This window comes from Mobula hypostoma, chromosome 10 (genome assembly GCF_963921235.1).
Source record: "Mobula hypostoma chromosome 10, sMobHyp1.1, whole genome shotgun sequence".
NCBI lineage: Eukaryota > Metazoa > Chordata > Chondrichthyes > Myliobatiformes > Myliobatidae > Mobula > Mobula hypostoma.
In genome coordinates, this window is record NC_086106.1 from 116,272,294 (window position 1) to 116,286,233 (window position 13,940).

Here is a 13,940-nt window from a genome sequence, read left to right on the forward strand (position 1 = left end):
ATTTCAATGGCACTTGGGACAAACCATAAGACCTAGGTGCAGAATCAGGCCATTCAGCCCATCGAGTCCGCTCCGCCATTCCATCATGGCCAATTTATTATCCCTCTCAACCCCATTCTCCTGCCTTTCCCCCGTAACCTTTAATGCCCTGATTAATCAAGACCCTATCAACCTCCTCCTTAAATATATCCAATGATTTGGCCTACACAACTGTCTGTGGCAATGGATTCCACAGTTCACCAGCCTCTGGCTAAAGAAATTCCTCCTCATCTCTGTTCTAGATGGACGTGCCTCTATTCTGAGACTGTACCTTCTGGTTCTAGACTCCCCCACCATAGGAAACATCCTCTCCACATCCACTCTCTCTAGACCTTTCAACAGCCGACAGAGTTCAATGGTCTTCCTTCGTTCATCTAAACTCTAGCGACTACAGGTCCAGAATTATCAAATGTTTCTCGTGTTAACCCTTTCATTCCTGGGATTATTCTCATGAACCTTCTTTGGACTCTCGCCAATACCAATGCCACCCCATTCTTTGCTAGGTGACAACAAATTTCATGTCATATAAGTCAGTGATAAAAAATCTGAATGTTAAGCATACACACTATATATAGATAGATAGATAGATAGATAGATAGATAGAGAGAGAGAGAGAGAGAGGAGAATAGAGAATATCAGTATATTATCCACACTAAGTGTCTGCGCTGATTTTATTTTCTTTACAGTCAATCAAAACTACGCGCCTGCATACACTGGATGAATTCATTCGTCGATAACTTCAGGAACTAAAACAGTTTTAAGTACATTAATTATTACAAAGTTAAACAGTAGTTTGCCTTTTTTATACCTTTTGACTATTTCCATGAAACTTTGGCTATCTGGGGCAGCAGCTTAATTGGGCCAAAATGTCCTGACAAGGAATTGTCCCGGTGAGTCCCAATTTACCACAATCCACCGTGTATATATATATTGGCTACAAAATAATTGACGTTCATCTTTTTTTTTGCTGGAGGAACTTCAGGTCGAGCAAACTGTGTAGGAGGAAAGGGACTGTTGACACTTTGGGTTGAAGTCTTGCATCAAAATTCAGTGTGGACAATTCCTTTCCTCCCAGTGAAGTGGCTCAGCCACTGAGCTCTTCCTGCAGATTGTCTGTCGCTGGACTAAATGAGAGTATGATTGCTAGAAGCACATCCCACCACAAGAAAGCAGCAGCCATCATCAAGGACCTCTACCAAAGGCCCATGCTCTTGTCTCACTGCCATCAGAAAGGAGGTACAGGAACCTTAGGTCCCGCATCACCAGGTTCAGGAACACTCATTACCCTTCAACCATCAGACTCCCGAACCAGCGTGGATGACCTCATCCACCACAACGCTGAACTAATTCCGCAATCTACAGATTCATTTAGATGAGAGTGCTGAAGACATTTTGTACAGAACTGTATTTGTCAATATGGAGCAGACAGCAAGTTTGTAAATCTAGAGGTGCAAAAGATGTTGGGGATGGCAAGGATGGAGTGCCGTGGGAGAGGTGTGGGGCAGCTGACTGAGAAGTAGTGCCAGAGGTGGGCGGGGGAGAGGTAGTATGGGTGCAGACACACCCAACCCTGAGACACCAGGCCAAGTCATTTGATTCCAAACAGTTGGCTTATTGATTATTACAGAATGTCTCTCTGGTCCTTCCTGCTCCCTCCTCTCTCCCTTCCCTTCCACTTTTCCCAACCATGATTCCCCTCTCCCTGCCCCCTTCCCACACTCAGCACACAATAGAGACCCATATCAGAGTCAGGTTTATCATCTCTCACATGTGTATTGCAGTACAGGGCAATACATAAAATTACTTCAGTACTGTGCAAGCATCTTAAGCACACTAACTAAATATATCAGCCTTTTGCACAGTACAGTATTGGTTTATATTTTATTTGCACAGTTTATCTACTTTTCCACATTGATTGTTTGTCAATCTTTGTGTGTAGCTTTTCATTTATTCTGTTGTATTTTGTTGTTCTGCTGCGAATGCCTGCAAGATAATGAGTCTCAGGATACATTTGGTGATATATATGTACTTTGATAATAAATTTACTTTAAACTTTGAACATTAAATTACATTTTAATATTTCTCATTCACTTCAGTGTTCATTCTTATTTGCTGATGCCATCACTTTGCTGTGGGAATATACTGTTAAAGTAACTAATCAAAATGATGACACGAGGAAATCTGAAGATGCTGGAAATTCAAGCAACACACACAGAAAATGCTGGTGGAACGCAGCAGGCCAGGCAGCATCTATAGGAAGAGGTACAGTCGACGTTTCAGGCCGGGACCCAAAACCTCGACTGTACCTCTTCCTATAGATGCTGCCTGGCCTGCTGCGTTCCACCAGCGTTTTTTGTGTGTGTTGCTTTAATCAAAATGATCCCAGCATTCCAGAAATCAATAGCAGATGTGCAGGATTTATCTTTTTTAAAAAATATTTGGGCAAGTGGTATGTTCACAATTAATATGATGATACTCCTCTGTGGAATATCCAATGTTCCATCTATCAGCTGAAACCTGAATTAGAGAAGCTCTCTCCATCAAAATAAACGTCTGCAATCGATCGAGGTAGCATGTAAACTAAACTATTTTTAAAGACCCCCATCTGCTCCAGACATTCTTCCTTCTTCCCTCTCCCACTGGGCAGAAAATATAAAAGCCTGAAAACACTTGCTACCAGGGTCAAGCACGGCCTCTGTCCTGCTGTTAGCAGACTCTTAAACAGACCTTTTGTACTATAAGATGGACTCTTGGCCTCACAATCTACCTCGTTATGATCTTGCACTTCATTACCCACACTGCCCTTCTTCCAGTAGCTTTTAAATGCATTATTATTATTTTACCTTAGCAGCAGAATCAGATTTAAAATCTCTGGCATTTGTTGTGAAATACGTTGTTTTACTCTAGTTCAATGCACTGTGTAATGATCTGATCTGTATGAACAGTAGGTAAGACAAGCTTTTCACTGAATCTTCGTCCCTGTGACACTAATAAACCAGTACAGCTTCTGTTCCATTGCTCTAAGCACTGAAATTCCTGACTGAACAGCAACACTGAGAACTCTTTCACCCTCTACCAGGGGTCCCCAAACTTTTTTATGCCGTGGAGCTTTACCGTTAACCAAGGGTTCCTTAGACCCCGGGTTGGGAACCCCTGCCACTGTTGGGATTCAAGGTGGCAGTTCACTAATCACCCTTTCCACATATAATAATAATAATAAGAAGAAAAACATTATTTATATAGACCTTCCATACATGAAGATGCAGGCTCAAGGTGCTTTACCTAGATTGTAAAAATAATCAATATAGTCATAAAAATGAGGCAAAATTAAAAATCCTAAGTAAAGACAAACATTATATGGAATAAAATGTAATTGAATATACCAAATTTTATAAATGTAATCAACATCAACAGGAATGAACTAATCCTATAAATAGGCCAAATTAAAAAAGTAGATTTTTAGAAGCATTCCACAGTACGAGCCTGACACATCTCAGTCAGTAGGGTATTCCAGATTTTTGGTGCATAAGAGCAAAAGGCCACATCATCAGTTCTTATATGCTTGGACCTAGGAACACTAAGCAAACCAGTATTCACAGATCGAAGATTATGATTAGGGATGTAAGGGAATAGACTCTCCAAAATATACAGAGGAACTACGTCATTCAGAGCCTTATTTATAAGAACTTAAGAAATAGGAGCAGGAGTAGGCCATCTGGCCCGTCGAGTCTGCTCCGCCATTCAATAAGATCATGGCTGATCTGACCATGGACTCATCTCCACCTACCTCTCTTTTCCTCATAACCTTTAATTCCCTTACTATGCAAAAATCTATCCAACCTTTTCTTAAATATGTTTTCTGAGGTAACCTCCACTGCTTCAAAGGGCAGAGAATTCCACAGATTCACCACACTCTGGGAAAAGCATTTCTTCTTCGTCTCAGTCCTAAGTTTACTCCCCTGAATTTTGAGGCTATGTCCCCTAGTTCTAGTATCACCTACCAGTAGAAACAACTTTCCTGCCTCCATCTTATCTATCCCTTTCATAATTTTATATGTTTCTATAAGATCTCCTCTTATTCTTCTGAATTCCAACGAGTACATTCCCAGGCAACTCAGTTTCTCCTCAGTCTAACCTCCACCTCTGGAATCAACCTGGTGAACCTCCTCTGCACTGCCTCCAAAGCCAGTATAATAAGGAGACCAGAACTGCACACAGTCCAGATGAGGCCTCACCAGTACCCTTCACAATTGTACCATAACCATCCTGCTCATACATTCAATTCCTCTGCAATGAAGGCCAACATTCCATTTGCCTTCTTGATAGCCTGCTGCACCCACAAACCAACCTTTCGCAATTCATGCACAAGCGCTCACGTCTTCTCCACAGCAGCATGCTGCAATCTTTTACTATTTAAATAATAATCTGATCTTTCACTTTTCCTTCCAAAGTGGATGACCGTGCATTTACCAACATTGTATTCCATCTGCCAAATCCTTGCCCACTCACTTAACCTATCTACATCTCTTTGCAGACTCTCCATACCCTCCGCACAATTTGATTTTCCACTCCACTTAGTGTCATCAACAAACTTAGATACACTACTTTCAGTTTCCTCTTCCAGATCGTTAATGTATATCATGAACAGTTGCAGGTCCAGCACTGACCCCTGTGGCACACCGCTCACCACTGATTGCCAAAAAGAGAAACACCCATGTATCCCAACTCTCCGCTTTCTATTGATTAACCAATTCTCCATCCATGCTACTACATCACCCCCAACTCTATGCATCATTATCTTATGGATAAGTGGCCCTCATCGAACGCCTTCTGGAAATCCAAGTAAATAACATCCATCTGTTCCACTGTGCTTATTATATCCTCAAAGAACTCCAGTAAGTTTGTCAAACAGGACCTGCCTTAATTAAGAGTATTTTAAAATTGATCCTAAAGTACACAGGCAGCCAGTGTAATGATGTCAAAACTGGTGAAATGTGCTCAGATTTTCTTTTCTCGGTTAAGATTCTTGTTGCTGCGTCTTGAACAAGCTGCAGCCGATTTACCCCTTTCTTAGGCAGTCCTGAAAAGAGCGCATTATGGTAGGCTAAACAGCTAAAAACAAAAGTGTGTATCAATTTTTCTGCATCATGAGATGCTAATAAGAAATTGAACTCTTGCAATATTCCTCAAATGACAGAGCACAGTCTTAACAATATGATAAATATGTGATTTAAAATTTAGCTCGAGTCAGTAATAACAACTAAATTCTTACTTCTGGCTTAATTTGTAAGACCAGATGATCAAGTTTATTACTAAGGTTCACACTTTTTTTTATAATTACTATCGACACCAACATTTTTGAATTTTCCTATTTAGTTTAAGAAAATTCGAACTCTGTTCTGTAATGCTAGTTAAACACTAGACCAGAGGATTTAGAGCCTCAGGGTCCTCGTAATACACTAATACAGCTGTGTGTTGTCTGCATAACTGTGGTTCACCTTGTGCTTTGAAATAGTCTGACTTAATGGGAGCATGCAGAGTGAAGATAACAACAGGCCAAGAATTGTTCCTTGCGGCACACCAAACACAGTATCATGGATTTTGGACGCACAGTCACCATAGCCAACAAATAATTTTCTTCCTGTTATATCAGATTGAAACCAGAAAGACCTACCCATTGACAAAAGTGGTTTATGAGAATGCTGTGATCTACAGTATCAAATGCTACACTCAAATCTAAGAGATTAAGAACTGATACGTTACCTGCATTGGCAGTAAACCGTAAATTATTTACTACTTTCAACAGCACAGTTTCTGTACTGGATTAGATCTAAAACATGATTGATACTTCAAGAATAGAATTTTTATTCAAGTAATCATTTATATGTAAAAATTACTTTTTCCAGAATTTTACTTTGAAAAAGCAGGTTGGAAATAGGTCCCAAATTGTCCAAAACAGAGCAGTCTACATTATTTTTCTTAAGCAGGGGTTTAATTACTACAGTTTTTAAGGAATCCGGAAAAATGCCGGAAACTAGTAAGCAATTAACTATGCGGAGTACACTGTTGATCAGCTTTTCAGAAACATCATTTAAAAAGCCTGTGCGAATAGGATCAAGGACACAAGCAGACAGTTTTAGCTGAGTAATAATTTCTGGAAGTTTTGGTAAACTTATTTCAGTAAAGGAGTTTAGTTCAAAGTCTTGAGCTTGTTGAGGTTCAACAAGATTTATTCTTGAGGTCTGTATTATATTACATCTTATATTATTTTTTAATTTTTTCTGTAACAAATGCAGCAAGACTCTCATTTTTAGCCTCACATGCTTTCAGCAACCATTCCATCAATGGAACTGGGTTTAATAGTCGATTAGTAGTTGAAAACAATTAATAATTTTAGAAAAGTACAACTGTCTCTCAAGATGAACTGCTTTGTTGTATTTAGTTATATGAGCCTTCAAGATTTCATAGTGAACTGTCAGTTAAGTCTTCCTCCATTCACGCTCAGCCTTACGACGTTGTCGTTTAAGTTTACAGCCTGCTTGAGTTCTCCATGGTATTATAACAGTGGATGAGTTTGTAACAAAATTTTCAGGGGCTGCTATGTCGACCACTGCCCTCACTTTGGCATTAAAATTTTCTACCTTTTTATTAACAAGGCAGGCTGTACAGCAGTAAATGCTAAATTCAGACTGACTGTTAAGAATATTAGAAAATCTAGAAGCAGCTGTGATGTCAAAGCATCTCTTCACAAAGTGCTCCTCTTCAGGGAGAGGAGTGTGTTAGGGAGGGGCTCTGGAAGTGAGCAAGAACTTAGTTCATTCCAGACTGGAGTAAATGCCCATGCACTCTCCTGAAATCTAACCTAAAAGAGAAGCGAGCTATCACTTTCAGTGAAGGTTCCAGGAAGCCAAGACTTTTCATTAACTCAATGGTAACAAATCATATTCAGCAGTTTGAGAAATAATATTCAGAGCAGATCCTGGAAACTTATCCTTTTCCCAGAAGTACTCTATCATTGTTATTATAACAAATGCACAGATCTCAGTTCTCAAGAACAGCCATTTATGCAAAGAACAACTATTTCTACTTATACAAAAAAATCAATAAAGTGTGAGCCTAATAACCATATACAGTGAATTCCATTTAACTGGGCCATCGGGTAATCGGGACAGCCATACATTTGGGACAACTCTTAAAGAACAAAAACTAATCCAGAAAATAGCCACAATTTCCTTTGTCTATTTGAGACACTATGCTGCTTAATTGGGACAGGAAACTGCTGCCACACAGTTTCTAGCTATTGTTAGTTCTGTGCACATCATGTGCCTTTTAGACATTACACCACGGTTAGAGCAAATAGTTTTTAAATAGCATCACTTATGTGTGTTTGTATTCAAAAAGCAGTGAAGTTTGTCACTGTTAGTTGGTGAGAAGTAGGCAGTAAGACAATCCGGACCGCTTTGCTCACCACAGTTTCAAGCAATCAGGCTTGGAGATGACGGAAACAGCTGGGAGTGAAAATGAATCAATTTCACCATTTCAACGAGTTAGTAACTATAAAGAATTTGACGGTATCGACAATCATCACAAAAGTTACAATGAAAGTGAAGATTTGGAAGACACAATCGATGAAGGCATTGTATGAAGGCAGTCCGTTATCTGCACTAGGTGTCTGCACTAATTTGTTCATTTACAGTTAATGAAAAGAGGAGGGCAGAGTACACTGGATTAATTCCTCCGTCAACAGCTTTACAAACTAATACAGTTTTATAGTACTGTAATAGTTTTGATACTGTTCTAATTTGTTCTGTATTTCATTTAAAATGTAATTTGTTACTCGGTTAAACAGTAAATTGTCTTTTTTTTATACCTTTTTAACAATTTCCATGAAACTTCAGCTAATTAGGGCAACCGTTTAATTGGGCTAAAATATACTGGTCCCGATATGTCCCAATTAATGGGAATCCACTGTATTTGACGTGACCAGACAATATATCATTCTGGGAATTGTCCACTTTCTGGTTGGTCTCAAACTCTTCCAAATTGGATTCCCAGCATTTTGCCAAAAGGAAATCACTCAACCAAATTTTTAATTGTGGGTACAGCCATTAATATTGAGAATTGGTGTTCAGATCAGCACTGTATGGGATTAGCAACACTTCAGTTGCTTACCACTTGGAGTGTTATGTTTAGTTCTTGGCGTCGTATTACAGGAAGGATGTGGGAGCTTTGGAGAAGGTGCAGAGGAGATTTACCAGGATACTGCCTGGATTATGGAACATGTCTTATGAGGAGAGGTTGCCGGAGCTCAGCCTTTTCACCTTGGATCAGAGGCAAATTGATAGAGGTGAATAATATATAACATAATACGAGCTGCAGCTGGAGTAGACAGTCAGAGCCTTTATCCCAGGGCAAAAATGGCTAACACAAGAGAGAGTAATTTTAAGGTGACTGGACAAATACATAAGTTGGAATGTCAGAGGTAGTTTATATTTTTTTACACACAGTAGTGCCAGGGGTGATGGTTGAGGCAGCTACATGAGGGAGATTTAACAGGTCCAATGGATGACAGTAAAATGGAGTGCTATGTGGGAGGGAAGCGTTAGATTTATGCTGAGTAGATTAAAAGGTTGGCATAATATTGTGGGCCTGTACTGTGCTCTACTGTGGTATGTTCTTACCAATGTTAATCTCATACACAAATACAGCAACACTTCAGTTCCTTACCGATGTTCATCTCATCGTCTGTTAACGTATCGCCAATGAACTCAAACTGAAATGCATGTAGGCTCTGGGAAAACTTTGTCACAGCCGAGGAGTAATCTGCAACAACACAAAAGATGGAACATTTAAACATCGGTACATTTTTAAGTGATGTGATTCAGATTTTCCCCCGTTTATCTTCTGACCAAGCAGTGGGACCTCAAATCACAGCACCCCACCATTCCAAACGACTGTCTCTCCCAACAGACTGCACTGCGGCAGGGCAGTCCACACCCATGAAATTGAGCTTCCTTTTCCCCTTTACCCTAACACGAAGCAACAGGATTATAGAGGTACACCCACCCCCGGATATGCCCACATATCCTAATCCTTTCCCAGGCTCCTCAGCCCAGCTCAATGCTACCAAAATTGTATTTTCACTCCACAAGCAGGAAAGGAAAAGGGGTTGGGGTGGGAAAAGACAGAACTTTATTGTTTACAGAGTATACGTTTACAGAGCAAACTGATAAATCTTATGAGATAACTTTATTCCTTAATTTCCCAAATTTCAAATAATCTATTAGATCTCAATAAACTCATTGATGAGCCTCCACATTCCTCTCAGACTGAGAATTCCATACATTGACTACTCTTACAGTAGACAACAAAGATTTTGCTTCCTGAATACTTTTGGGTGTATCATATGGATTTTGGGCCGCTGATCATGAAAATCATCATTAAGTTTCCCCCCCATGCACCATTTTTTGAAATCACCTATATTTGTTATTTAGCTTGTACTCAGACACAGAGTACAAATGAAAATCATCAACAAGACATCTTTAGCTTAGTTGAACTATTATGAAGCATTAGTCCCGTTATGCAACTAAATGCATTATATTCAATTAAAGTTAATTTCTTATTTCTCCAAATTCCTGCATGACACAAGTAGTCTGAAATTATATTTGTGTTCAGCTTCAAGTGGCCTATTATAAACAAAAAAAGAATTCTGATGAAGCAATAGTTTCGAAAAGCTTTTTTCCTCATCTACTCAGATCATATCTCTGCTTCTTTACCATTCACCTTCAGCGTGTGCCTCGTGGTTGCACACCCTTGTGGTATCCAGAACATTTCTCTGTCTGTTCATAGTGTCATCGCAAAGATCTCTGTCAAATACTCTCTCAACATTCTGTGCTCCAACGATAGCAATGTCATTTCCTGAGTCCCTCCACCCAGCCTACGCTTATTCCCAGAATTGTTCACTCGATTTTGTTCACTTACTATATATACTTTACAGCCACCCAAAACGCTATGTCAATTACAGAATTATCTCTCGAAACTTAAAGTGCTTCCTCACACACCACCGCCCCACCCACACAGGAGGAATGAAGATAGCGTAGCGGTTAGCACAACACTATTACAGCTTGAGGAATTCTGGAGTTCAAGTCCAGCGTCGTTCTGTAAGGAGTGTCTGTATGTCCTCCCCAGGGAATGAATGGGTTATCCCCAGGTGCTCTGGATTCCCCCACAATCCAGACATACTGATTATGTTAACTGGTGATCATAAATTGTCCTATGATTAGGTTAGGGTGAATTGGGTTTGTCAGGGCCTGCTGGGGTAGAATGACTTGAAGGGACAGAAGGGACTACTCCACACTCTATCACTAAACACCACAAGGCTTTTGATAACTTTGTTAATTTAAGCACTCTGCATGGGAAAATCCTTGCATAGTCTAACGGTCCATAAGGCATAGGAGCAGAATTATACCATTGAGTCTGCTCCACCATTTGATCATGGCTGATTTATTTTCCTTCTCACCCCATTCTCATGCCTTCACCCCGTAATCTTCGACACTCTTACTAATTAAGAACCTATCAACCTCCACTTTAAACATGCCCAATGACTTGGCCTCCACAGCCAACTGTGGTAATGAATTCCACAGATTCACCAGCCTCTGGCAAAGGAAGTTCCTCATCATTTCTGTTCTAAAGGGATATCCTTCTATTCCAAGGCTGTGCGCTCTAGTCCTAAACTCTCCCACTACTGGAAATGTTCTCTCCTTGTCCACTCTTTCTTAGCCTTTCAAGACCTCATGCCATGATTCTCAGTTTACACTGCTGGTTTTAATGAAAATGAAACAATTTCCCTACTTCAGCAAATTAAGAACTAGGAAGAATTTGAAGGTATCGAAAATTATCTCAAACGTTACAATTAAAATGAAAATTTGGAGGATGTAATCATCAAAAGCATTCTTCAAAGGCAGTCCATTATCTACACTGGGTGTCTGCGGTGATTTTGTTGATTTACAGTCAATCAAAAGAACACAGTAGTGTGCACTGGAATAATTCCTCAGTTGATAACTATGGGAGCTAATACACAGTTTTATAATACTTCAGTAGTTTTGGTAGTCTTCAATTTTGTTTTGTATTTCATTTAAATACACAATTCATTATTCAGTTAAATGGTAGTTTGTCTTTTTTATACCTTCTTAAACTATTTCCATGAAACCTCGACTAACTGGGGCAGCTGCTTAATTAGGCCAAAATGTACTGATGCTGATGTGTCCCAATTAACTGTAATTCACCTCGCAACAGACAATATGACATTCTGGAAATTGTACAAATTCTACATTCTGGAAATTGGTCTCAAGCTCTTTGTTAAAAGGAAAACATTCAACTAAATTCTTAATTATGGATCATTGTGTGCCATGTCATATGATGTAGCCAATCATGGTCCTTCAATGATCATGTTCTTGGCAAATTTTTCCACAGAAGTGGCTTGTCATTGCCTCCTTCTGGGCAGTGTCTTTACAAGACGGGTGACCCCAGCCATTATCAGTACTCTTCAGAGATTGTCTGCCTGGTGTCAGTGGTCACATAACCAGGACGTGTGATATCCACCACCTGCTCCCATGGCTTCACGTGACCCTGATCGAGGTGGGAGGGGGCTAAGCAGGTGCTATATCCAAGGGTGACCTACAAGATAGCAGTGGGAAGGAGCACCTTACATCTACCTACTTTAGTAGAGACGCATCTCTAACCCGCCACCCATAATTGTGATTACTCCCATTAATATTGAAAACTGTTGTTTTGATGAGTAGTCCTATGATTTACATAGGATTAGTAACACTTCAGTTCTTTAGTACTTGGAGTGTTGTGTTTAGCTCAGCTCTGGACAAATTGTAAGAATGATATGGAAGCTTTGGAGAAGATGCAGATGAGATTTACCAGGATGCTGCCTGTCTTATTAGGAGAGGTTGAGTGAGCTAGGGATTTTCACTTTGGATGAAAGGTGAATTGATACAGATATATAATATATAATATGAAAATAGCTGCAGCTGGAGTAGATAGTCAGAGCCTTTATCCCAGAGCAGAAATAGCTGATACAAGAAAGAGATAAATTTTAAGGTCACTGGAGAAATACATAGGTTGAGTTAGCCTTCAGTGGCAATGAATTCCACAGATTCACCAACCTCTGGCTAAGCAGTTCCTCTTCACCCCTGTTCTAAAGGGACACCCTTCTGTGCTGAAGCTGTGCCTTCTGTCCTAGACTCCCCCATGATAGGAAACATCCTCTCAACATCCACTCTCTCTCAGCCTCCTTTCGAGACCCCGTGCTGTGGAGCTCAGTTTACACCATCGGTTTTAATGATGCAAATTTTGAGGAAATGGATTTGCAGCATAGAAGTAAGATCAGTTGTTGACCACCTCAGCTACAGGATGCTGAAACGCAGATGTTACTGCGTTCACAGAAACCTCAGGCCCAGCTTAAGCCACTGGTGTTAATGAGGCCATCCCCACCAAGGCAGGTTTGCCAGCCCCAGTTCCCATTCCACTTCCTTTCACTTGCTCATGCATCCTGCCGTTGGCTTCTGTAACCCTTTCACCTCCTGACTCCAGGTCTGGGAATGTCATTCATAAAATACAATTGCTTCAACTTCTCAACCTACAACTAAGGCTGTGAATTCCACATGAAAAATAATGTTAACAGCAGCAACTTTCTGTATAATCATATGTTTCACATCTTAATCGCTTTAACATTGGGCAGTCAAAGAGAACACAGATAATTTATTGAATGCCTGCCCGAAAAAATGAGGAAGTCGTCAAAGAGGAAGTTTAAAATTGATTCCATATAGAAAGGGTGTAGACTGCGAAGTGGAATGTAACTTCAGATGACTACATGGGTGGGCCACTCTTCCCATCAGGACTTTGCTGGCTCTCAGAGCGGTCCCACCAGTCCCCTTCTGGAACCCATTTTCTCGCATGTCCATCAACTCCTCCCAGACATCTGCCAGCAGTCTCCACCAGGGATCACTTACAGTAACCAATTAACCTGCTAACAAGTGGGAGAAAACAAATTAGCAGGGAGAAACCAACTCTGTCACAATCAGAACGGGAAACTCTACACAAAGCCGAGGTTAGAATGGAGGCACCAATACTATGGACTTTGTTGCCCTTGTGAACGAAGAAAGGAAGAATGATGGACACACTTACTGAGTCAACAGAAAATTGGATAAGACTGCTTAAAAGGTGCAGTAAAAGCAAACCTAAAGCCTATGAATGTACACAAAATAATCACAAGTATTTCAAACACTTACACAACATCAAATTTACACAGAAAACCTGGCCAGTTAGCAAGATAAAATTACCATAAATACCACAGCTCTGGTTAACCAGGAGAACAATTTAAGGCTATATTAATTAACCTATATTGTGTTTGACGTTAGAGGAACTCAGCAGGCCAACTAGCGTCAATGTAAAAGAGTACAGTCGAAGTTTCGGCGTCCTGCTTAAGGGTCACAGTTGAAATGCCAACTGTGCTCTTTCCATAGATGCTGCCTGGCCTGCTGAGTTCCTCCAGCATTTTGCATGTATTGCTTGGATTTTCAGTATCTGCAGATTCTCCCTTGTCTGGGATTGTATCTGACATTGATTTGGAATAAGGATTCCTACCTTTCCAAATTCAAAGTAATTTTATTTATCAAAGTTGGTATATGTCACTATATACAACCAAGATTCATTTTCCAGCAGACATTCACAGTAGACACAAAGAAACACGATAGAATCAATGGAAAACTACGCGCAAAGACAAACAACCAAATGTGCCAAAGAACACAATATACACATGAGTGTAGGGTCCTTGAAAGTGAGTCCATAGGTTATGGAGTCAGTTCAGCTTTGCGGTGGGTGAAGTTACCCAT

General features: G+C 40.2%; 1 protein-coding gene across 1 annotated transcript in view; it reads right to left on the reverse strand.

Moving 5' to 3' along the window:
* Positions 1 to 13,940, reverse strand: part of LOC134353132 (oligophrenin-1-like) — a 241,667-nt gene that overhangs the window by 159,280 nt on the left and 68,447 nt on the right. The window contains exon 2 of the mRNA XM_063061073.1: positions 8,767 to 8,862. Coding sequence (XP_062917143.1) covers positions 8,767 to 8,862 — 96 coding nt within the window. The remainder of the gene's footprint in view (positions 1 to 8,766; positions 8,863 to 13,940) is intronic.